The 22,917-nt window shown below is 37.2% G+C and overlaps 1 protein-coding gene across 1 annotated transcript in view; it reads right to left on the reverse strand.

Annotated features, from left to right (window-relative positions):
* INTU (inturned planar cell polarity protein) overlaps positions 1–22,917 on the reverse strand; it is an 83,083-nt gene that overhangs the window by 35,823 nt on the left and 24,343 nt on the right. The window contains exons 3-7 of the mRNA XM_010860259.1: positions 20,541–20,626; positions 10,985–11,188; positions 6,539–6,657; positions 3,474–3,563; positions 271–348 (exon numbers count right to left, since the gene is read on the reverse strand). Of these exons, the coding sequence (XP_010858561.1) occupies positions 271–348; positions 3,474–3,563; positions 6,539–6,657; positions 10,985–11,188; positions 20,541–20,626 (577 nt within the window). The remainder of the gene's footprint in view (positions 1–270; positions 349–3,473; positions 3,564–6,538; positions 6,658–10,984; positions 11,189–20,540; positions 20,627–22,917) is intronic.

A 22,917-nucleotide genomic window follows, 5' to 3' on the forward strand; every position in this document is an offset into this window, starting at 1 on the left:
AAGATGTAAAAATCAAAGATTATTTCACTAATTTTTATTTCACTGATTATTATTTCACTGATATTTCTTTGATTATGAGATCAAAAGAGAAAAAGCACTGGATCAAATGAAAACCTGCCTATAGCTGTAAAATAAAAGCCAGACATGAAGGATGAGAAAATAAGAAAACAAACAAACAACTAACTTGATAACCAAGAACACTAGTAAGCACAAAAAGTAATTTGGAATCATATACTTAAAATGTGAGATTCAATTCAAAGAAGTACTCACCTGTCTAAAGAACCATACATAAATTTTAAGGTTTGGGCAACATCTTCTATCATATTCCTTAGCTGAGGAAGAGGTACTCTTAAAAAAAAACAAAATAACATCTGTTCATTTATAACATAGACGATTTCATAACAAAAGAAGCAGATCTTTACATTATACATATATGAAAAATGTGACAAGTATGTTAACTGAGTACAGCTGTGTAAAATGGTTGTTTCCTGCATAATCAAAAACTCTGATGTCTACATTTGGGGTACTAACATGGATCGAGTACAAACTTTTATATCACCACGTACATGGAAATTATTTAATCCCCTTAGGACTTAATTTCCTTTATGTACAACAGGACCATAATCGCGAAACCTTCTCAGGTTCATTTTGAGGATTAAATAAAAGTAATACATTTAAGAAGTTGGTACAATATCTGGGCCCATAGAAACAAAAGTGAATTCTTGACACTTTCCAGTAATACTAAAATCTCAACTGAACCTCTAACTCTTGTGACAAAAAGATACCCCTAAATGAAAGAGAAAGGAAAGAAAGTAGGAGAAAGGAAATAAAGTAGGAGAAAGGAAAGAAATGGACTTAACACTTTCTTGTTGAAGCCTTGTAGGAATTTTACAAAGCAGGTCTTATTATTCCCATTACACCAATGGGTAAACTGAGGTTTAAGAAGTAACTTCTGCAAGGGAACCCAGGGACAAGAACCTGCTGCTGCTGCTGCTGCTAAGTCGCTTCAGTTGTGTCCGACTCTGTGCGACCCCATGGACTGCAGCCTACCAGGCTTCTCCGTCCATGGGATTCTCCAGGCAAGAACACTGGAGTGGGTTGCCATTTCCTTCTCCAATAGAACCTGCTGGTGGGCTCCAAAGTTATTCTCCCTACTATCCTACACTGTCTTCCTGGTTACGTCCTCACTATTCACTGCAGCCATCACAGTAAGATGATCTCCCCACCAAGAAAACGCATGTTACTACTAGAGTATAGGCCCCACTCTGTCCTCTGTGGGGCAATGCTTTTCTCATCCTGATTGTAAAAGGTATAGTGATGAAGAAAGAAACATACAGATGGTGGCATTAAGACACACAAGGGAAAAAAATCCCAGGGACACCAGTTCAGTTACAAACCACATGGATGATGTTGGAGATACAGAGATGTACAAACTCACATTGAGGAGGCGCTCGTGCATGATCTCTCAATACTCTATTTCCCAATCAGAACAAATGAGAACAATAACAACTACCTTTCACAGTCATGTGAAACAAGATGAAACAAAGGAAAAGAGTCTGCTACAGAGCGGTTGATATGAGCAGTAAGACAGCTGGGTGAAGAGGTGGCTGGGACTATTTCTGACTTGAAGCTCAGGTTAGAGAGGGAGGAGGACCTTCCAATTTATTCTAACTTAACAAGCCAAATTCTCTAGGAAGGAAATGACATAAGAATTTAGGAGAGGCCCCCTCCCCACCCCCACCCCAGTCATAAAGACTGAGAAAATGGCTAGAGCATAATCTCCTTATTGAGCAAAACCTTGATCCAGAGCTCAGCAGTGACAGTCCTTTTTTGGCTTCAGGGCAAAACCTCTGGACACTGTCTCTAGCTGCCTAAATGTGACTGGTGGCATCATGCGGTGACATCAGAACGTGGGAGAGCAGCCTCTGTCCACTTCTTTAGCTAGGCCTTCCTCTTTGCTCTCTAACTGCCCACACGACCTTATCTTACCCCTGTATTATCTGTATCTTTTCCCTTTTGGGCTACTACAAAAGTCCAAAGGCACTACCCTGCCTTTTACCTGCCAGTACACCGTAAAGCATCTTATTCTGGATATTCTCCAATTTGTATAAACCCATACTGTGAAACCTCATGCAAAGAGTTGACTCATTGGAAAAGACTCTGATGCTGGGAGGGATTGGGGGTGGGAGGAGAAGGGGACGACAAAGGATGAGATGGCTGGATGGCATCACCGACTTGATGGACATGAGTTTGGGTAAACTCCGGGAGCTGGTGATGGACAGGGAGGCCTGGCATGCTGCAACTCATGTGGTCGCAAAGAGTCGGACACGACTGAGAGACTGAACTGAACTGATACTGTGAAAACAACTCGATTTTTCATTATACAACCCATGGCATAGGGCAGTCTCCTAGCAGGGTTCGTTATAGTCCTTTTTTAGACAGAAAAATGCACATGCATGCTAAGTCACTTCAGTCGTGTCTGACTCTTTGTGACGCTATAGAGTGTAGCCTGCCGGGCTCCTCTATTGATGGGATTCTCCAGGCAAGAATACTGGAGTGGGTTGCCGTGCCCTCCTCCCAGGGATCTTCCTGACCTAGGGACTGAACTCACATCTATTATGTCTCCTGCATTGGCAGACGGGTTCTTTACCACTAGCACCGCCTGGGAAGCCTGAAAAATGTACATTAGCTGGTTAAAGAGAACCATCATGTAACAGCACCACTATCCCTTCATGTGAACATTTTTGATTCTCTTTCTGTCCAAAACTAAAGACCCTTTTAAAACACAATCATTTTAATATTTTTCACTGCAGCCTCCTTTGGAGTTCCTGTTTGTGGTGTTAAAACAAGTCCACACATTGTTTGATACTGTTGCCTTTGAGTGTGGGCTGGATTTAGTAACTCACTTCTAATACATATATAGATAAATGTCAGCCCATTCTTATAGCCAACTATTAATAGTAAAATAAGATATATTTCAAAATACTTACAAAAAAGTTAAGAAGGGGACCATGATAAGACATACCATTAAAGAAATCACTTTAAAGTTAAAAATTCATTATTTGGTCAAAGATGCTCAACATCAAGGCAAAACATCTTTCTGCTGACCTTTACTTCTTCAAAATCACCAACAGTAAAAAGAATAAAAACTGTAAATATGCAAAATCCAAACCATGATACTGTCAAAAGTCTGAGCAGAGGACAAGCTGATCTCAGCCACCTCTGTACTGGTCGCATCTTAGAGGAAACGGTATTGACAGCCTTTCTGATTAATCTAGGTGGGCTGTCCTGGTACCTTTCTGCAATCTTCACACCAAATGAACACAGGTAGCTATTAAACCAGTGCAGCAAACGTTTCAATTGTAAAACTTCCTGAATTGACCTTTTGACCAAAGTGTCATCATTTTAATGAAACAGACTTTATCAGCAGTATTTTAGAAACGAATTTAAGGTAAACAAAAATCCCAACTTACTCCTCGGCAGGCAGGCCAATTAACAACAGCTTGTCAGTTTCTTTCCAATAAGCTATATGAATTTGTTTTCCATTTAAAAGAAGGGATGAGCTAAGGAAAAAAACAGAGTCAAAATGAAATTAAGAATATCTTTAAAAAAAAAAAAAAAAGAATATCTTTAAATGTCATAAAATTATAAACAGTCATTTAGAAAAGGTTACATATGGTTATGATTTAAGAACTGCATGCTTAATAAGCAAATTTCTTGGCATATACCTAATTGCCACACAGAAAAGGCAAGGAATTGTACAACATAAACATATTCTAAAATACATACTTCAAAAAGCTCACAATAACCTGGTCAAACAAAAGACTCATTATAGCAAAAAACTATTGAAACTCTTTTGCTAACATTAATTGACTATATACACATTTTTTAAAGAAGAAAGCTTCCATCTCAGTGTGTTAACAAATTTTTACTGATTATCTATTTATGAACCTAATTTACTAAAAGAGATTACAAAGAAGTAAGATGTAGTCCCAGGCTCAAAACATGATCAGTTAGTATGGAACACGTAAATAAGTAACCAAAATGTTGTCAGATTTAAACGTATTCTCAAGGAAACATTTGGAGTGATAGATATATTCATGATGGTGATGGTTTCAGGGTCTATACCAATGTCAAAAACAATCAAATTACACAGTTTATGTATGTGCCATTTACTATACTTCAATTATATTTCAATTAATTTAGAAAACAATGTGTTCTAAAGAGAGATACAACAATAAACTATGGAAATAGATAATATGATTCAATCTTATAGTGTGGGGAGGTGGTGAGAAGGTGTTTTCTTTGAAATTAAAATATGCCCATCAATCTTTATCTATTGAGTCCCAGGACATAGTGTACTTTCTATACTATAGTAGATGAGTATATGAGATTTTAAAAAGGATATTAGTTTTGCCTTAATAAAGTTTTAAAAATGCATGTACTTTTAGACAAATATTAGATTATAGTCATAATTAATTTTACTATAGTTTTAAAACTGTATGCAACAAAAGACACATGTTGCTAAGGCATCCCTGAAATAATAATAATCTTCATACTCTTTCAAAAAAGTTTTTCCTATATATATTTAGTTTTCCACATCTGATGATGGTTTAGTTGGTAAGTCACATCCAACTCTTGCAACACATGGACTGTAGCCTGCCAGGCTCCTCTGTGTATAGGATTTCCCAGGTAAGAATACTGGAATGGGTTGCCAGTTCCTTTTCCAAGAGATCTTCCCAACCCAGTGATTGAACTTGCATCTCCTACATTGGCAGGCAGATTCTTTACTGCTGAGCCACCAGGGAAGCTGCTTCCACATGTCTAATCCACATCTTATCTAACAAATATCTAAATATCAAAGATCTAAAGTATCTAGAAAAATAAAATCCACATCGAGAAACTTAAAACACATCTTCTTACTAAAAAGATTAGAAATGAGGCCTGCACCTTAAAAACATGTTAAGAGAAGGAAGCTAGTCACAAATAATGACGTACTTCAATTTCTTTCTTACAAAATGTCCAGAATAGGGAAATCTAGAGAGACAAAAAGTAGATTAGTGGGTGCTTAGGGCTTGGGGGTGGGTAGGTGAGTGAACTGCTGAAAGGTACAGAGTTCTTCTTTCAGATAATAAAAATGTTCTAAAACTGGCTCTGGTGATGGTTTCACATCATCTTCAAATACCAAAAACCATCCAACTGTATACTTTAAGTGGGTGAATTGGATGATGTATGAACCATATCTCAATAAAACTATTAAAAAAAATTAAATGCCTATGACATGCTTTTATGAATGTGTGTGCTGTACTAAGTCGCTCAGTTGCGTCCAACTCTTTGTGACCCCATGGACTGCAGCCCGCCAGGCTCCATGGGGATTCTCCAGGCAAAAATACTGGAGTGGGTTGCCATGCCCTCCTCCAGGTTTATAAATGTGAATATATTCTAAATGGAGCCTCAGTTACTAGCATTCTGTAATGAAATAATCTTTTATATATACACTATATGTATATAGTGTATACAGTCCCAGAGTTAAATATCACTGTCATTTAGAAAAACAAAAAATTCTTCCTGTTAGCTTGCAGATCCTATCTATTAAGATCCTAGACAAAGACCTACTGTATAGCACAGGAAACTATACTCAATATTTTATAATTACCTATTACAAAGGGAAAAGAATCTGAAAAAGGATGTGTGTGTGTGTGTGTGTACACTGTGCTGTATACCTGAAATTAACACATTGTAAACCAATAATATACTTCAATAAAGAATAAAATCCTAAAGGTGTCATTTTAATCAGAAGATGGGAAAAGAAAAGCTAAAGCGTAGAAAATCCAACTTGATATTGTATCAGTATTGAAAGGCTCATAAAATTTGAGATAAACATTTTTTTGGTAAAGTTCAAACTGCTGAAATATCAAGAAAAATAGTTTATAATCTGTATATCTATTTCATGAAAAAAAAAAAAACTCAAAAACTTTGAACCCCCTCTTTCCATAAGTTAACTATAAAATTTCAAAGTCAGGAAATATTATAGATGATATCACCTTCTGAATACTCTTTTCTAAAGTGTATATATATTGTGTGTTTTTCTACCATTGTTTTAAGAACAAAACATTTTGAACTATATGAAAAATTTGTATTCAGTCATCCTTACCAAACACAAAGCTATTGTCGAGCAAGTTAATAATCAAGATACAATCATTAAAAAGCCAAAACTCATCATAATGCCATGCTTAATAGAGATCACATTTATGAAAAAATTCTAAAATGCAGGTCATTAGTCTAATTTTGTTATGTAAAGTGTGCCCAAACACCCAGATCTACAGCTGTACTGAGAATATAATTTTCAACAGATGAGTAGTAGAAACAACTGAGGTGAGAAAGAAATTATCCATAGATATCATACCTGCCATATAAATATTTCCATTATAGATACAAACATATTTGTATAACAGATACCTGCATTAGTGTTTTGTCAGAACCAAGGTAAAGAACTTGAAAGAAAGAGAATTAAAGCTACACAAAAGTCAATTATTACCTCGTAACTTGTGTCCCAGTTACATTTTCCAACATGTCACAGAGTGTGAGAAATATCCCTCTCACACTCTGGAGTTTCTGAGATGCCTCAGAAACTGGATAATGATAAAGGATTTCCTGCTGTTAAATGAAAAGAAACAGAAATATCAATCCCTCTGAAATTTTCCAACAATAATTTTTTTCATGCCAAGTATAGACTTCGAATTAAGGAAAAAACAAAAATGACTCCTTTCCACTTCAGTGGGAGTTTTATGCAAACATAAGAAGAAAAGTATGCCTGGAATTTTAACACATATACACATTTAAAATAAGTTAGACTATCAAAATTGGTCATGATATATATGCTGAGTAGAATACTGATTAGTTGGAATAGTTAAAACCAATTACCAGCAATGCTTCAAATATTAATCTCCTTTACAATATAAAATTTATTGTATGTTAGTATAAATACTAACATTTATATTTCATTATATAGATATTCTTCTCCTATGGTTACATACGCATACAGACACTAAATGAAACAAGGAGTCTTTAATTACTTTCATTACCGACTTTTAAAAGATAAGCTTCATCTTTGGTAAAACATAAAATTTTTATTTAAACACAAAGCTGTAATTAAACTTACAAAGTGACAATACAAAATTAAAGTCATGCAGATAAGAAGAAAGAAGTATTAACGATACTATAAAATCTTCTGTTTCAACTTGAAAGCATTTGCCCGTCATAAATTAATTTGAATTCAACCTTTAAAAGGGACATTTTAAATTATGGAAAATACTAAATCCATAGGACTATTCAAAAAATGCTTAATAGTTTTCTGTTTTCAAGAAGAGTATATTCCCAGGACACAAATATTTTCATAAAATTAAATAAATTTCAAAACCAGGATGTGCATTGTTAGTACTTTTCCATGAAGAGATGACTCAATCTGTACCTCACTTTTTTGCTGTTACTTAAAACAAAATGCTATTTTTCTCTATAACAAATTAGAAGCAAGCAAAATAAAAATTTCTAGATAGAAACCATAGAGAATTCAGAGTAATTTCCATTTATGATATTCAATGACAAACCATGATTGAAACTCAAACTTTTAAAATGCTGTATCTTTTCTTTTGTTCTCTCTCTAAAGAGTGTTCTACACTTTGCTTTCAACTCTCTTTAAAAGAAACAATTATGTGGCTTGGAGTCCATCTTAGCAACTTCCATATTAGGATAAAACGTAAATAATAACAAACTGGACACATCTGTTTTTTATACTTACCAAGCACATTTAATATATGCAAACTGCTATGGAAGATGTGCGCTAAATACAGCCTGCTTAATAACCTGAATTTCTGGTAGTATTTCTAGTGTAAAAGTAATCACAAAACATTTTATCTCTAGAAATTAAGTCAAACACCCGTTAAGATCTTCTGTTATGTCCATTTAATAAATTTGAACCTTAACTGGCAAACAAATTTACAGTATTTAGCCAAATACCCAACACCACTTTAAACAAATAACCCTATAGTCTTCGATTAGTTTTTTTTTTTTTTAAGTCCAAATCTTGTAACTTGAAGAAAACAAGCTGTTATTAAATATGTAACTCATGAAAACAAAATGACCCTATGACATTTAATTGTAAAATAAGTAATACCAGAATACAAAGGTCATTTGAGAAAGTCTCTGCTTCAACCTCTGCAGCAACCAGCCCACAAAGCCTCACTATTCAAGACCTGGCAACCGCCACAGCTCCTAACCAACTTAATTAGCTGCATTTTAAAGCACTGGTTAGTAGCATGTATTTGCAGCAGCTTCCACTCTGTTCAGTAAGAATAAAAAGCCTCTCCTAATGACAGTGTTGATACAGGGCTGTCAACAGACCGAAACCTGTTCATTAGAGAAACATCGACACACTTTCCCATGGAAAGAAAGGCGAGGATGACAAAAGGCCTCAGCACTATCCTACTCCAAGACAACCTTGAAAGATGCAGGGTGCTACCAGCTCAGAAATGTGCTGTGTGTTTTATTTAATACATAGTTAAATTTCTCATTTGTTCTAAAGATACAAGGGGCTAGTAATATGTGCAAGAAATTACAATTATCACCTCTAGGTCTCCATGTATTCTTCAGAGCACAGCAAATTATAAAAATACGTGTAAGTAAATTCCTTCCTTTCTGGTTCAGTTATTGGCTAAATTCTGACATATGAAAAAGCAACACAAGGAAATATACACTTTGAATAAAAATGGACTTGTCATTGACAGTATAGACTGCAAGGATTTCAAAACAAAAGAAATATAAATTAGGTATAAACTTCTAATTTTTTAAAAAATTATTATTTAATTATTTATTTTTTGGCAGCATCTCGCAACACGTGGGATCTTAGTTCCTCAACCAGGGATGGAACCTGCACCCCTGCAGTAGAAGTTCAGAGTTTTAACCAGGGAAGTCCCGGTAAAAACTTTTTTGATTTCACTTCTGCTTAAAGCATTATGGTACACTAGGTGCTGTGAGACCCTTGCACTGTAAAACAACCAGATTCATGGCCAAAACATACTTGTTGAACTGCTCAATATAAAAGAACTAGAGAAGTCTCCAATGATATCCTCTCCATACCCTTCCTTCGGGCCTCAGCTGGGAGTGGTAAGTAGAGGCCAGAAGGACAGAGGCAGGTTGTCTTGAGGGCTGATACATACAATGTCTTTGGTCAGGACAATGAGCTTTGGGCCAATAGCTAGGTAGGTGAGTTGAGCCTAGGACCATCATGTTAAACCCAAACCTTTGGGTGAGGCTGAAGTGCCCTAGGTCAGTGACAGAAGCAGAAGAAGCAAATTCTCCTTGCAGGAAGGTATTCCCCATTTAGAACCAAAGGACGCCCAAAGATAAAAATCAAGTAGCAAGTTTAGTCAGTGATATCCTAGAACATAACAAGGTAAGCCACCACAAGTCAGAGTCCCCATCAGGAGAAGAGATCTGTATGAGATGCTTAGAGAAAGTAAAGAATCACTAAGACAAGCAAGCAACAAGTGATTATCAGGAATAGTCCAGCAGATTTGCATGTAAATTAGTTAAAAACTTTTCAGGAGTTTCTCAAAATAAAAATGGGACTGTTTAAACAAACAAATACCACGGAGAGGTTAAAAAGCAGTTTGGACATAGCAGAAGCAAGAAACTGAACACAGAAAATACAACAGTTCTTGAAAAGGAATAATGGAGAGTCATTAATTAATATCAACTGTGCAAGTCAGAAGACAAAGAAATACTGTCTTCAAACAGATTAGAGAAAAAAATTTTCTGTTTAGTTGGCATGACCAATGCCACGTGTTGACTTCATCTTCTTGGCGACACAAGAAGACTTACAAAGGAAGTATTACAGGAAGGATTACAAAGCTACCTCTCAAGAAGGGTGAAAAAGGCAGCATCAGATAAATAACAACAAAAAGAATTCAGTGAAAGAGAAATGCCTAAAGTGTAAGTTTTAGGAAGAAGAAAAATAATCAAATAAAGTGAGATATAAGAATAGTGAATTAAAAAAAGGTAAACATACATGCAAATTTAAAGATGATTCATCTGTATGAAATATGATGCATAAAATATGAACTTTATGATATATAATTTATACATTCTATTATATATAAAATACAATAATAAGTAGTACCCCAGTGATGGCACCCCACTCCAGTACTCTTGCCTGGAAAACTCCATGGATGGAGGAGCCTGATAGGCTGCAGTCCATGGGGTCCCAAAGAGTCGGACACAACTAAGTCACTTCATTTTCACTTTTCACTTTCATGCATTGGAGAAGGAAATGGCAACCCACTCCAGTATTCTTGCCTAGAAAATCCCAGGACAGGGGAGCCTGTTGGGCTGCGGTCTCTGGGGGGTCTCTGGGGTCGCAGAGTTGGACACGACTGAAGCGACTTAGCAGCAGCAGCAGCAACAGCAGTATCAGTAGTATAATTATGCTCAATTTGTAGAATTTTAAAAAATGATGGCACTTAACTACTGATGATAATAGCATGTATGTGAAGAGGGGAAAATTTGAGTTAAGGTGTACTAAGGGCTTTGAATTATTTTGAAAAAGAGTTAAGACAGTGTTTAACTTTAGAATCTGTTAAGACAAATATCATGAGAAAATATTTAGAGTAATCACAAGAAAACAGAAGTAAGAACATACAGCAAGAATAATAATGATACAAGCAACCAAGTATAGGTTAAAAAAAAATATGGAAAAAGCAGTTCAAATAGACATTTTAAAAGAAGATAAGGAGAAACAAATTCAAATATTTTAGTAATCTCTATAAATGGGCTCACTGAGCTTGTCAATGTGAAGACTGCTGTGTGGAAGAGAGATACCAGAAACACAAGACACAGAATGGCTGAGGAAACTTACCATGCATTTGGAAGTCTACAAAAACGTCCTTGTCCTTACTTTTTCCCTTTGCACTTTTGAAAAGACACTCACCTCTTCCTTTGATGTTTCCGAGTCAAGCTGTAGCGTGAGGTACATAACGATGTGAGGAGTGTTTAGAATATTCTGCTGGATACCTTCTACCTCTTCTCCCCACAGAAGTTTGACTAGATCACTTGTGTTCGACTGTGCCTTTTTCTGTCTTGGTTGAGTTGTTTCCTTTTTCATAGCATATGCATTTTCGAATGTCAGTTTCACCTTTAAAAAATTAAAATGTATTGATTTTATAACAAGGGAAAATCAGCAGTGGTTTTCACAAAGAAGACTTTGTACATGCACATTCACTCCAGTATGCATAAGAAAATCACTGTAGAGTATGGGCTCCTTGACGGCAGGAATTGTGTATTCTATTTTTATTTGTATCTCCAGCTCCTAGGACAATGGCTGGTACATATTATTACAAACATTTATTGAGTAAGAACGTATAAATCTCTATACCTAAGTTCATTAATTTAAACATAGTCATTGTATTTTAGGGACTTCCCAGATGGTGCTAGTGGTAAAAAACCCGCTTGCCAATGGAGGAGGATAAAAGACGTGGGTTAGATCCCTGAGTCAGGAAGATACCCTTGAGGAGGAAATGGCAAACCACTCCAGTGTTCTTACCTGGAGAATGCCATGGACAGAGGAGCCTGATGGACTACAGTCCATGGGGTCACGAAGAGTGGGACTGAGCGACTAACACACACACATTATATTCGAAATATTGACAACAAATACAAGATAAACAAAAGTTAGTATAAGCTGACAGTGTAATAAAGAGTAACACTACATTACAAATACTAATAGCACTGACTCATCTGGGGAAATTGGCAGGAAGAGATTCAGGATTAAAAGCAACCTCATACAACCAAAATTAGCTCTCCTTTCAAATGGTGATATTCAAATATTCTTCTCTTAGATATTCTTTGTGGTCCTTTAAAATAAAGGCTAACAAGAACAAAAACTTATCAACATGCTGGATCTTGAACTGTGGCCCTAAGAAGATTATCTATCTTATAAAGATAGTTTAATTTCATGGCTTGATGTCAAATAAGATTGGTAAGAGTCCAGAATGTGGCCATTTTCCAGTTGTTGAAAGGTAGCTTCCACTTCTCAATTACCTTTCCTTGAAAAAGGAGATATGTGTCTAAATGCCAGCTGGCCAAAGACAACTTGCTTATCTTGAAGAAGCACCAGTGTATCTTGACTAAAAGAAGTCGTCACTAAATATAGTTAATTTTGTGTAGCAAGGACATTATCACAAGCTACATAGGCACAAAATATTCTTAATGTTTAAAATCTTATCAGAATACAGATAAGTCAGGACATTCTAATCATAACAATCTATATAATTTTAAATTTAGACATTAAAGTGCAATGACTTTTTAAAATTAAATTTTAAAAATAAAAAAATAAATTCATGCTTGATCAAGAATACAGAAGTCTGGATGATATATGTATATTAAATCATCACACTGTACAATCTAAACAGATACAATTTTTATTTGTCAATCAAACCTCAATAAACTGGGGGTAAAAGAAATCTCTTCAATATTTAAAAGCAGATAAAATTGTTTATATGCAGTAAGTTGTATTTTGAGAGGAAACATTTAAAAATTACTATCAAGGCAGTAATAATCCCTATTTTTAATAACTTATTAAAAGAGGTACTGTTTTCAAGGCCAACTTTAAATATATGATAAATACTAATATATCACTGTCATTTTAAAAAATGAGTCTTAAATATATATATTCTCATAAAAATATAAGCATATTATTTTAAAAAATTCATAATCCCATCAGCCTATCTATTGTTAGTATTATACTGTGAAATAAATCTACCCGATGAATAAAACTTTCCAAAAGAAAAACTATCTAGATATCTTTCTTTTTTGGTTGGCAAAGAGTGACTATGGTTGCATTCAATTTTGCTTATCTGTAGCTGTCTGATATTTCAGGGGCGCTGAGTTATCTTTGTCTACCTAAGGTGGTTCAGACAGTAAAGCGTCTGCCTGCAATGCGGGAGAAGGAAATGGAAATCCACTCCAGTATTCTTGCCTGGAAATTTCCATAGACAGAGGAACCTGGCAGGCTACAGTCCATGGGGTCTCAGAGAGTCAGACACGACTGAGCGACTAACACACACACACACCTACAGTGAATTTAGTTAAATAAACATCCTTTCTAAAATAAGTTTCAGATTTATTTTACTAACAAGCAGAAAAGGGACATAAGGTCTAAATTCATCAATATGCATATATTCAGAGTTAAGATGAACCAAGTCATGGCTAGACAGTAGGAAGGGAGAAATTTTTCTGAGGCCAAATGTTCATGTTATAAAACATTTAATATTCCAAATGGAAAAGATCAACCCTTACTAACTGCAATGTGTTCTATAAACTTGATGCTGAAAAATGTGCCCTTGGTATTAGAACACTGTATCTAGAAAGGCTAGGGACTTCCCTGGTAGTCCAGTGGTTAAGACTCCACGCTTCCACTGCAGGGGGTATGCAGGTTCAATCCCTGGCTGGGGAATTAAGATCTGCATGCTGTATGGCCAAAAAAACCCAAAGGTAGTAGAACACTAGTATAAGTGGGCAGTGGGGGAGGTGTTGGAATATTAAGTAAGCTAAACAAAAATATAAACAAGTTAGAGATCCTATATAGGAACAGTCAAGAGTTATCTGAAAAATTAATATAAGGATAAGAAGGATGAGGTGAAGAAAAGCTGAAGAGACACTGTTTCAGAAATGACCTTAGAAAGATGCAAAAAAGAATATTTGGTGTGGTTTTGATCCAAACAAGCGATATGGAACCAATACATGGCCTGAAAGACTTATGTTCTGAGGGTGGCATCTGTTCTAGTACGTAATGCTCAATATATGTATATATAAATAAAAATATAAAAATAAGCATAAATATTGGAGAAGAAAATGGCAACCCACTCCAGTATTCTTGCCTGGATAATTCAATGGACTTAGGAGTCTGGAGGGCTACAGTCCATGGGCTTGCAAAGAGTCAGACACGACTGAGCAACTGAGCATGCAGAAGCATAAATATATTAAATCCTTGAATGAGGACCTGATGAAGCAAAAATGGCTTGTTACTTAGGGTGTTCTTTTATCTGAGAATAAGGATTTAGGAATGTCCAAAAGAAAATATATGGTAGTCTTTGGTGGTGTTCCTTGGAAATGTGAGAAATCTTTAGAATTTGGGGAAATCTCTAGTGCAGACCTTGTACCCTTAGAGAGGGTAGCTGTGAAGACTGTCCCCAGCACTGGGCTCTAGGGTGGAGCTGGTCATATGAGTGAAATGGAGGGTGAGAAATCTGACTGTAGCAAGCAGGGGATGAGTGACAACCTCAGGGAGCAGGCGTCACAGAGGTGGGCTGGGTCTGATGGAGCGTCTCTCTGTGAGAGGTGCTCAGAGAAAGAAATGGACTTGTGAACAGGAGGGGCATCTTCTCCAGCTCAGATTCTCACGGGTGGAGAGGACAAAAGATAGGGTATGACCAAAGGAAATTAGCTGGTAGATTTATAAAAATTTACCAATTCTACTTTAGACAGCTACAACAACCTAAAATTTAAGACTGGTATGTTATGCTGGTGAAGAGAGACACACTTGAAAACAACTTTTCCCCTCACTATGAGAAAAACTCAAAGAAGACACACACCACAGAACCACCCGTTAACATTCTTTAAGTAACTACTTTAGCCGCTATTCTTCTGATGTAAGTAAAGCTGGCTCCATAATGCAAAGATAATTACACTTTAGCAAGATATTTTGAAAAGTGTACATGCTAAGTAGCTATAAATGTCAGGAATCTGGTTGCTTTGATAAAACCATAAAAGGGTGAGACAGATAACCAAATTAAAAGTTAAGCACTATTTTTTAAAAGGGGTTGATATATGTAAATATTAAGGATATCATGTTTTATAGGAAAAAAACTTTTATTGGGTAACATTTAATATAAGATAGTTTATATCAACCTTCTTATAGAAAAGTTTTGTCTTGAGTTTATATGAAACTTCTCATTTTAAAAAGGGTTTTCTTCGGTTGAGTTTATGTGAAGCTTCCTAAAGGAAAGGTATTCTGTTGTTCCTCCACGGACATTAAACTGTGACCAGTTTCATCATCTCCTGTCTCTCTCAAAAGGTTTTCTTATTTGTGCAATTTACCAAGCCTTTCTTTCCTCCTCCCTTCCCTCCACCCCCCGACACCTTCAGGGGATGCTGTACCTTATTCTCAAGTCCAAGGACATGCACTCTATAACTCACCACTTCCAAAACCTTGCTGCTTTAATTATCCTCTCCTATCCACATCGTATAACAAGCAATGTTGCTTTGGCCTCTGCCAAACGAACCAGCCAACGCTCCCTTCCCCATTAGCTGCCTGCCATGCCAGCCTCTCCACACGCGGGACTGCACAGCCAGACTCCAGGCTCACTTCCGCCTCATCGTCCGCATGTCTCTCTCACAACGTCTTCGCTGCTCTCCATGTGTCTGATCCTTTCTCCTTTGTCTGGCAGATGCTCTGAATAGTCCTTAGTCAAAAGTCTGAAGGAATTGAGTCCACCTGGCTCAGCAAATTCTCTCGGATCCTCCTCTTTTGGACAATATCACGGGACTACTCAAGAGAAAAACTGGAAGGCACCGTGGACTCCATTATCTCCTGCAGAGTGTACTGTCCTCTTTACTTCCCACATACTTTACCTCTCACCTACTTCACCTCTCACCTGCTTCTTCTCCTCCGTATCCACAGCCAAGGCCTTTGCCCAGACCATAACCCCCTCTCTTCTGGACTATCATAAAGCTGAGCACCTGGTTTCCCAATCTCCAGTCCCATCCAGAGGGATATATTCCTAAATGCAAATCTGATCACATCAGCCATCTTCTTTAAAATACTGACATTGACTAGTTACTTTCTGGGTTCTGAGAGAAAAAACATTTACAAATACTTTAAAAAAAATGTGTCTGTCTACTTCCTAATCTTTCCACAATATATATGAGCACCACTTTTGTGTAACAAGGAAATAATAAAAGTCAAAATATTCTACTCAAGTATCATCTCCTTTAAGAAGCCTTTTCTCCTCTCATAGGCCTAAGAAGTAATGTTCTACAGGCTGGTCTTCCAGAAAAGGGGTTGGATTCCTCCAAAGTTTCAGGAAAACCAGCAATGGCCCGGTACTTATGCAATCAGTCCTGGTCAACTGCAATGCTGCTGCTGCTGCTACTGCTAAGTCACTTCAGTCGTGTCCAACTCTGTGCGACCCCATAGACGGCCTCCCACCAGGCTCCCCCGTCCCTGGGATTCTCCAGGCAAGAACACTGGAGTAGGTTGCCATTTCCTTCTCCAATGCATGGAAGTGAAAACTGCAATGTTTGGACCCAAATTCCCTGACGAAGCCAGGGGGTGGGGGGATGGTGTTCTACCTGCATGATCACTTGCTGGTTGAATGAATGAGTACACAGAGATGTGGCAACAGATCAAGATCACACAAATCAGTCATTAGAAGAGTACTGGCACCTTCGTTCTTGTCATTTTGAATTTCTGAAACATTTTTTTTAAACCTACAACTTTTTATTTAAAAAAATTTAAACCTACAGAAAGTTGCAAGAAGTGTACGATGATCACCCATACATTCCCCTCACTCTGCTGCTGCTAAGTCAGGTCAGTCGTGTCCGACTCTGTGCAACCCCATAGATGGCAGCCCACCAGGCTCCGTTGTCCCTGGGATTCTCCAGGCAAGAACACTGGAGTGGGTTGTCATTTCCTTCTCCGGTACATGAAAGTGAAAAGTGAAAGTGAAGTCGCTTAGTCATGTCTGACTCAGCGACCCCATGGACTGCAGCCTACCAGGCTCCTCCATCCATGGGATTTTCCAGGCAAGAGTATTGCAGTGGGCTGCCATTGCCTTCTCCGTCCCCTCACTCAGTTACAGCCATTTTTTTCTTAACACATTTTGCCACACTTGCTTCCTCCCTCCTTTCTCCCCTGTCTTACCCACCTCTTCTTATATCCTCACCTTCTTTCTATTAAAAAAAATAATTTTGCCTGAACTACTTGAGAACTACTTGCAGCTACTTTAATACTTCACTGCTAAGTACCTTAGTACGTATCTCCTAAGGCTACACGACCAAAAATAATTATGACATTTAGGGATATGACACACAATACTCTTCTCTAACAAAGATCATATTCAAATTTCCCCAAATGTCCCAATAAAGCTATTCCCAATTGCATTAGAGGATCAATAAAGGAAGAGTTGCTGCATTTAGTTGTATGTTAGCTTAGTCTATCTTAATCTAAAACAATTCTCTAGCCTTTTTTTCTTTCATGACATTAACATTTTTGAAGAATCAAAGGTAGCTGTTTTGCAGAATGTCAAAACCTAGCTTTAAGAGAAATGATTTGGTCTCCCTGTGCTTCACCTAGTGTCCAGGCTTTGCTGTTGGACTTCATGCTGGTATTCTGAATCTATTTATAGCAGAACTTATTTAAAATTCAAATACAGAACTGTAGAGGTGGAAGAGGGCTCAGAGATTTATTCTCACAAATGCCCTCTGATTATAGATGAGGAAAGTGAAACCCAGAAGACTTTTGAAAATTGCTCAGAGCGAGGTTTAAAATAGAGATCTGCCCTCCTTCTCCTCAGTGACCTTTCTGCCACATTGCATTCTCTCCCGGGGCATCTTCTGCTGGATGATGAGAAGCATTTCAGGCTATTTTTATACCCTGAGTATAAGCTTAACATGCTACTGTTGGTTATTTCCAAAATTAAAATAAAGTCTCCTAAGGTATTCTTTGGGCTTCCTTGGTGGCTCAGCTGGTAAAGAATCCACCTGCAATGTGGGAGACCTGGGTTCGATCCCTGGGTTGGGAAAATACCCTGGAGGAGGACATGGCAACCCATTCCAGTATTTTTGCCTTGGAGAATCCCTGGAGAAGGACTGAGGAGCCTGGAGATTCCCTGGAGAAGGGAAAGGCTACCCACTCCGGTATTCTGGCCTGGAGAATTCCATGGACTATCCACGGCATTACAAAGAGTTGTACACGACTGACTGACTTTCACTTTCACTTTTCAAGGTATTCTTTATAAATCAGCATTCCTCTTCTCTTACTGCCTGAATCACCGTTTTAAATGCCATAGGTACGAACTAGGTAGAACAGCTTTTTCTGAGACAAGTCCACTGCAGTTAGGTGTGGCAAGAACAAGGGCATACAGACACAAAGACGCACCCAGGCTGTGCGTGCAATCGGAGCATCATGCTGTGGAGTCAGTTTCGGCTCCAGTTCTTTGAGTTATTAATTCTGTAATCTTGGACAAATCATTAATTCTCTCCTAGAGTCTTTTTCTCTCATGTGTAAAACAGGAGATTAACACAGACTGTTATGGAGGAACAAATGAAATTATCAAAGGGAATGCTATTAGCAAAGCACCAACATACTTCCTGGCACCCTACAAACTCTAGTTCCCTTCCCAATTCTCAGGCTGTATGCGGGCAAAATCCCCTTGAAATTACAATAGGCAGGCAAGGCCATGCTGGAGTTCAACATACTCTCTCAATATGATCATTCTGACCCACAACAGTGTTTCTTCCATCTTTGCTGTTTCCTCATTTTGTTTTTTGATTTTTAATTCTATTTATTTATTGACCATACTGGATATTCAAAAAATAAGGAACACTTCCTGAACTTGCATGTCATCCTTGTGCAGGGGCCATACTAATCTTCTCTGTATCGTTCCAATTTTAGTATATGCGCAGCTGAAGTGAGGACTGCTGTTTTCTCATTTTGGGACAAGACATAAGAATTGGCACTTAAGAATAATGTTGTAAAAATATATATAAATATATATACACGGTTTATATATATAAATGTATGTTTAAACACAGAACATTTAATGCAGTTGTAATGGCAAACTGGGCAGCAGCAGATATACAACTCCTATTTCATGCTTAACAAGGACATGGAAATGGTGGGTGAAATTGGTCCAAAATATTTAAATCATTATTTCTTTCTCTTCCTTTTTCTGCCAACTGTGCATCGCCAAATTTGCAAATGCTGTGTGTTAATTAACTGTAAGAATAATGTGACTCCACTGGAAACATAACTTTTTGTGAAGGCAGAACAGATGTGGCTGAACTCTGGCAGTACTGTCCAGACACCTGCAAGTGACACAGGCAAGAAAGGAGGAGCCCTCATTCGGGGCTCACATGCAGCCACTTTACTTGAATGACGCTGTTTCAGGCTTTATGATACTGTGATTTTTCATTACTGACTGGTAAGTAGCTCCTGTCTGAGCCCAGTGAGGTGCTCTGGTACCCCTGGCCTACCCTTGTTCCTCTCCGCATCTAGCAACTAAAGGGGATACCAGCACACTCTGCTCCAGCACTATGTCTGGTGTGCTTAGTCACTCAGTCATGTCCGATTCTTTGTGACCCCATGGACTGTAGCCCTCCAGGATCCTCTGTCCATGGGATTCTCCAGGCAAGAATACTGGAGTGGGTTACTATTTCCTTCTCCATGCCTGGTGTCTGCCAGATTCTTTTTTTCATTTCAAACAGCATCATCTGTCTAACCACTCCTAGGCATGGCTGGTCACTGGCTATCATAGATATTCCAGCACTTTCATTTTGCATTTCCAAAGACAGCTTAATTTACAGAGCATCTGTGTGCATGTGTGTGTGTATGTTCAAAGTATGTGTGCACACACATGTATGTGTATTTTGAGAAGGAAGTGAATACAACAAAATTTTACTTCTTAGAAAATAAGAAACTTTGTAATGAGTCCTGTTACCTCACAGTCTCAATCAGATGCAGGTATGACTCTGATTTATTAGGCATTCTGTTCTTCATTCCCATAAATCTAAAAACTGCTTCCTTCTTTTACTGCCTGATGGATACGCTAACCTTTCTAAAGCATATCATCCTTCCTACCCCTCTAAAGAGAGAAAGCCAATTCCCCATGCTAACAAGAGTAGAACATTCTTGAATAGGAGGTACGGCATCTTAAAAATACATCTAATGACCTAAAAATGTCATCTATAATACAAAATGTCAATGCTTACAGTATCAAAATAACATATTATGGAAAAAATTTATTTTTACCTTACAAGGAATGAAAAATAATTCATTATGTGGCTAAACAAAAGCTTAGGAGTAAGGCTAAACTAGATAACGTAAAAATCAAGAAAAGAGTATAGTGTTTAAACAAAACCAAACCACATTTTTAAAAACTTTATAGAAATTATGATTTTAATAAGTCAGAATAGAAAATTCCATGACTGGTTAAAAATGACTTCTCGAGAAACTGGATTTTCATCAATATGTATGGTACTTACAATGGCAAGTTGGTTATTATGGATGTTTTTAGTATTGTTCTTACAGATATTTCTCTTTCCTTTTAGAACTATTTCCAAAAGCTAAAAATGTTGAGAGCTAAAAATTTTAAAGTATTCTAGTGTATAACTCACCCATTATACATGACTCTTCTCAGAATTTTATAAAAAGAAAATAGCACAAGACACACCTATTTCATCACAAAACACAGAAAAAGAATGCCCACCTGCATAGGTCCAGGAATGCAAGACAGAACTCTCTCTATGTTCTCAGAGGTCACCTCTACATCGTTCACAGCAACGAGGACATCACCTGAAAACACGACCACAGTGAAAGACAGTTGTGCGAGTATCCAAAACTGAAAAAGATCTGGAGTTGGAACATTAAAAAGTATCTAATCTGACCTTCCAAGTGCAGTACAAAATGTGGTGCAGACATTCAGGGACTTGCTCAAGATTATAAAACTCTTTAGTGGCAGAGCTAATCTGCCACCCCACTCTTAAACTATAATGCAGCCCAACACCGCACCATAACTAAATATAACCTATGAATGTTTAAAGAGATGAATATTCTTATTTTTTTCTACAATTGGGAGAATTATATCAATCCAAGGGACAAATGGAAAATTTGTAGCATTAAGCAAGTATTACACTTAACAAAATTGAATCTAAACACTTAGACCCACACAGTAAAAAAATTCAGCTGAAATTTTAATTAAATCCATGTGGTACATCCAAACTCAAAATGCTGGGTATTCACTGTTATTACTGATCTTTGTCTACACACAGCATTTTGTTTCAAAAGCCCCCAACCACAATAAAATCTACAGCATGTTTCAGTTAATATATCCTTTTCCATGGCTTTCCTTTAAACGTGTATATTAACAAATCAAGTGGTTTTAATAAAATAAAGATCAGTGTTAAATTTGGAAATTTACTCTCAAAACATGAAGGTAATATCTAAACACCAGTGAACTGCAATACACACAACAAGGTTATTTTTTCTCATCATTCTTACTGATAGGACATACATTAAATAATTACAACCATTCATTAATTCATCCAACAAACACTTATTGTATGCCAGGCACTGTTCTAGGCACTGCAGATAGAGAATGAACAAAACAGACAAAAATCTCTATACATATGGAGCTTAATATTCTTTGGAGAAGACAAAATAAACAGGCATATAGATAAAACAGTGTTGTCAGACAACTCTCTATTGGCCTCTCATGCTTTTCTGTATCTTACAAGCCAAGGAACTAAAAGTCTTTGTTCTGAATTATCTTTTCAAGATTGTACAGAGAACAGTTTTGGATGAAATAGTGTCTCCCTCCACAGCAAAAGTACAGAATAATAAGGATAACTTCTCCCTCAGTATCTTATTATTAATAATTGTTCTTTATAAAAGATTTAGGCTTCCTAAACTCAAGTTCCTTTCCTTTAAAGCAACCCACTACTGTGTGTAGGTTTCACTTGGTCCTCTTCATGATGACCTTTGAGAATGAGGGCTGGGGAACAGGTGAAACTGACATTACTTTACCCACTGCTGTTCTTCCCTCCTCTCTCTGCCTTCGTTCCTTGGTTTCCTTGATATGCTGTCATATGGGAAAGGGGCAAAGTGCAGAGTGAGCAGGAGTTTCTTAGGCCAGCCCTGTGAGAGCCTGCAATGACCTGCCTAGGTTTAGATGCTCAAGAAATGCCGTTCAGTTGAGAATGGCATTGGGTTTGGCCACCAAGTCTGACATGATGGTTCACTATTATAGCACTTTGAGCAACCTCATAACTTTTCTTAAAAGTTGAGAATTTTGAGATGTATAGAAATATCAAATCACTATGCTATATAATAGGAACCAACACAGTGCTGTAGGTCCTTTACACTTACAAAACAAATATTTTCTCCCATTCTGAAGGCTGTCTTTTCATCTTGCTTATAGTTTCCTTTGTTGTGCAGAAGCTTTTAAGTTTAATTAGGTCCCATTTGTTTATTTTTGCTTTTATTTCCAATATTCTGGGAGGTGGGTCATAGAGGATCCTGCTGTGATGTATGTCGGAGAGTGTTTTGCCTATGTTCTCCTCTAGGAGTTTTATAGTTTCTGGACTTATGTTTAGATCTTTAATCCATTTTGAGTTTATTTTTGTGTATGGTGTTAGAAAGTGCTCTAGTTTCATTCTTTTACAAGTGGTTGACCAGTTTTCCCAGCACCACTTGTTTAAAGAGATTGTCTTTAATCCATTGTATATTCTTGCCTCCTTTGTCAAAGATAAGGTGTCCATATGTGCGTGCATTTATCTCTGGGCTTTCTATTTTACTCCATTGATCTATATTTCTGTCTTTGTGCCAGTACCATACTGTCTTGATGACTGTGGCTTTGCAATAGAGCCTGAAGTCAGGCAGGTTGAATGGGAGAAAATAATAGCAAATGAAACAACAGACAAACAACTAATCTCAAAAATATACAAGCAACTCCTACAGCTCAATTCCAGAAAAATAAATGACCCAATCAAAAAATGGGTCAAAGAACTAAATAGACATTTCTCCAAAGAAGACATACAGAGGGCTAACAAACACATGAAAAGATGCTCAACATCACTCATTATCCG

The sequence above is a fragment of the Bison bison genome, unplaced genomic scaffold (genome assembly GCF_000754665.1).
Source record: "Bison bison bison isolate TAMUID 2011002044 unplaced genomic scaffold, Bison_UMD1.0 scf7180017864465, whole genome shotgun sequence".
Classification (NCBI taxonomy): Eukaryota; Metazoa; Chordata; class Mammalia; order Artiodactyla; family Bovidae; genus Bison; species Bison bison.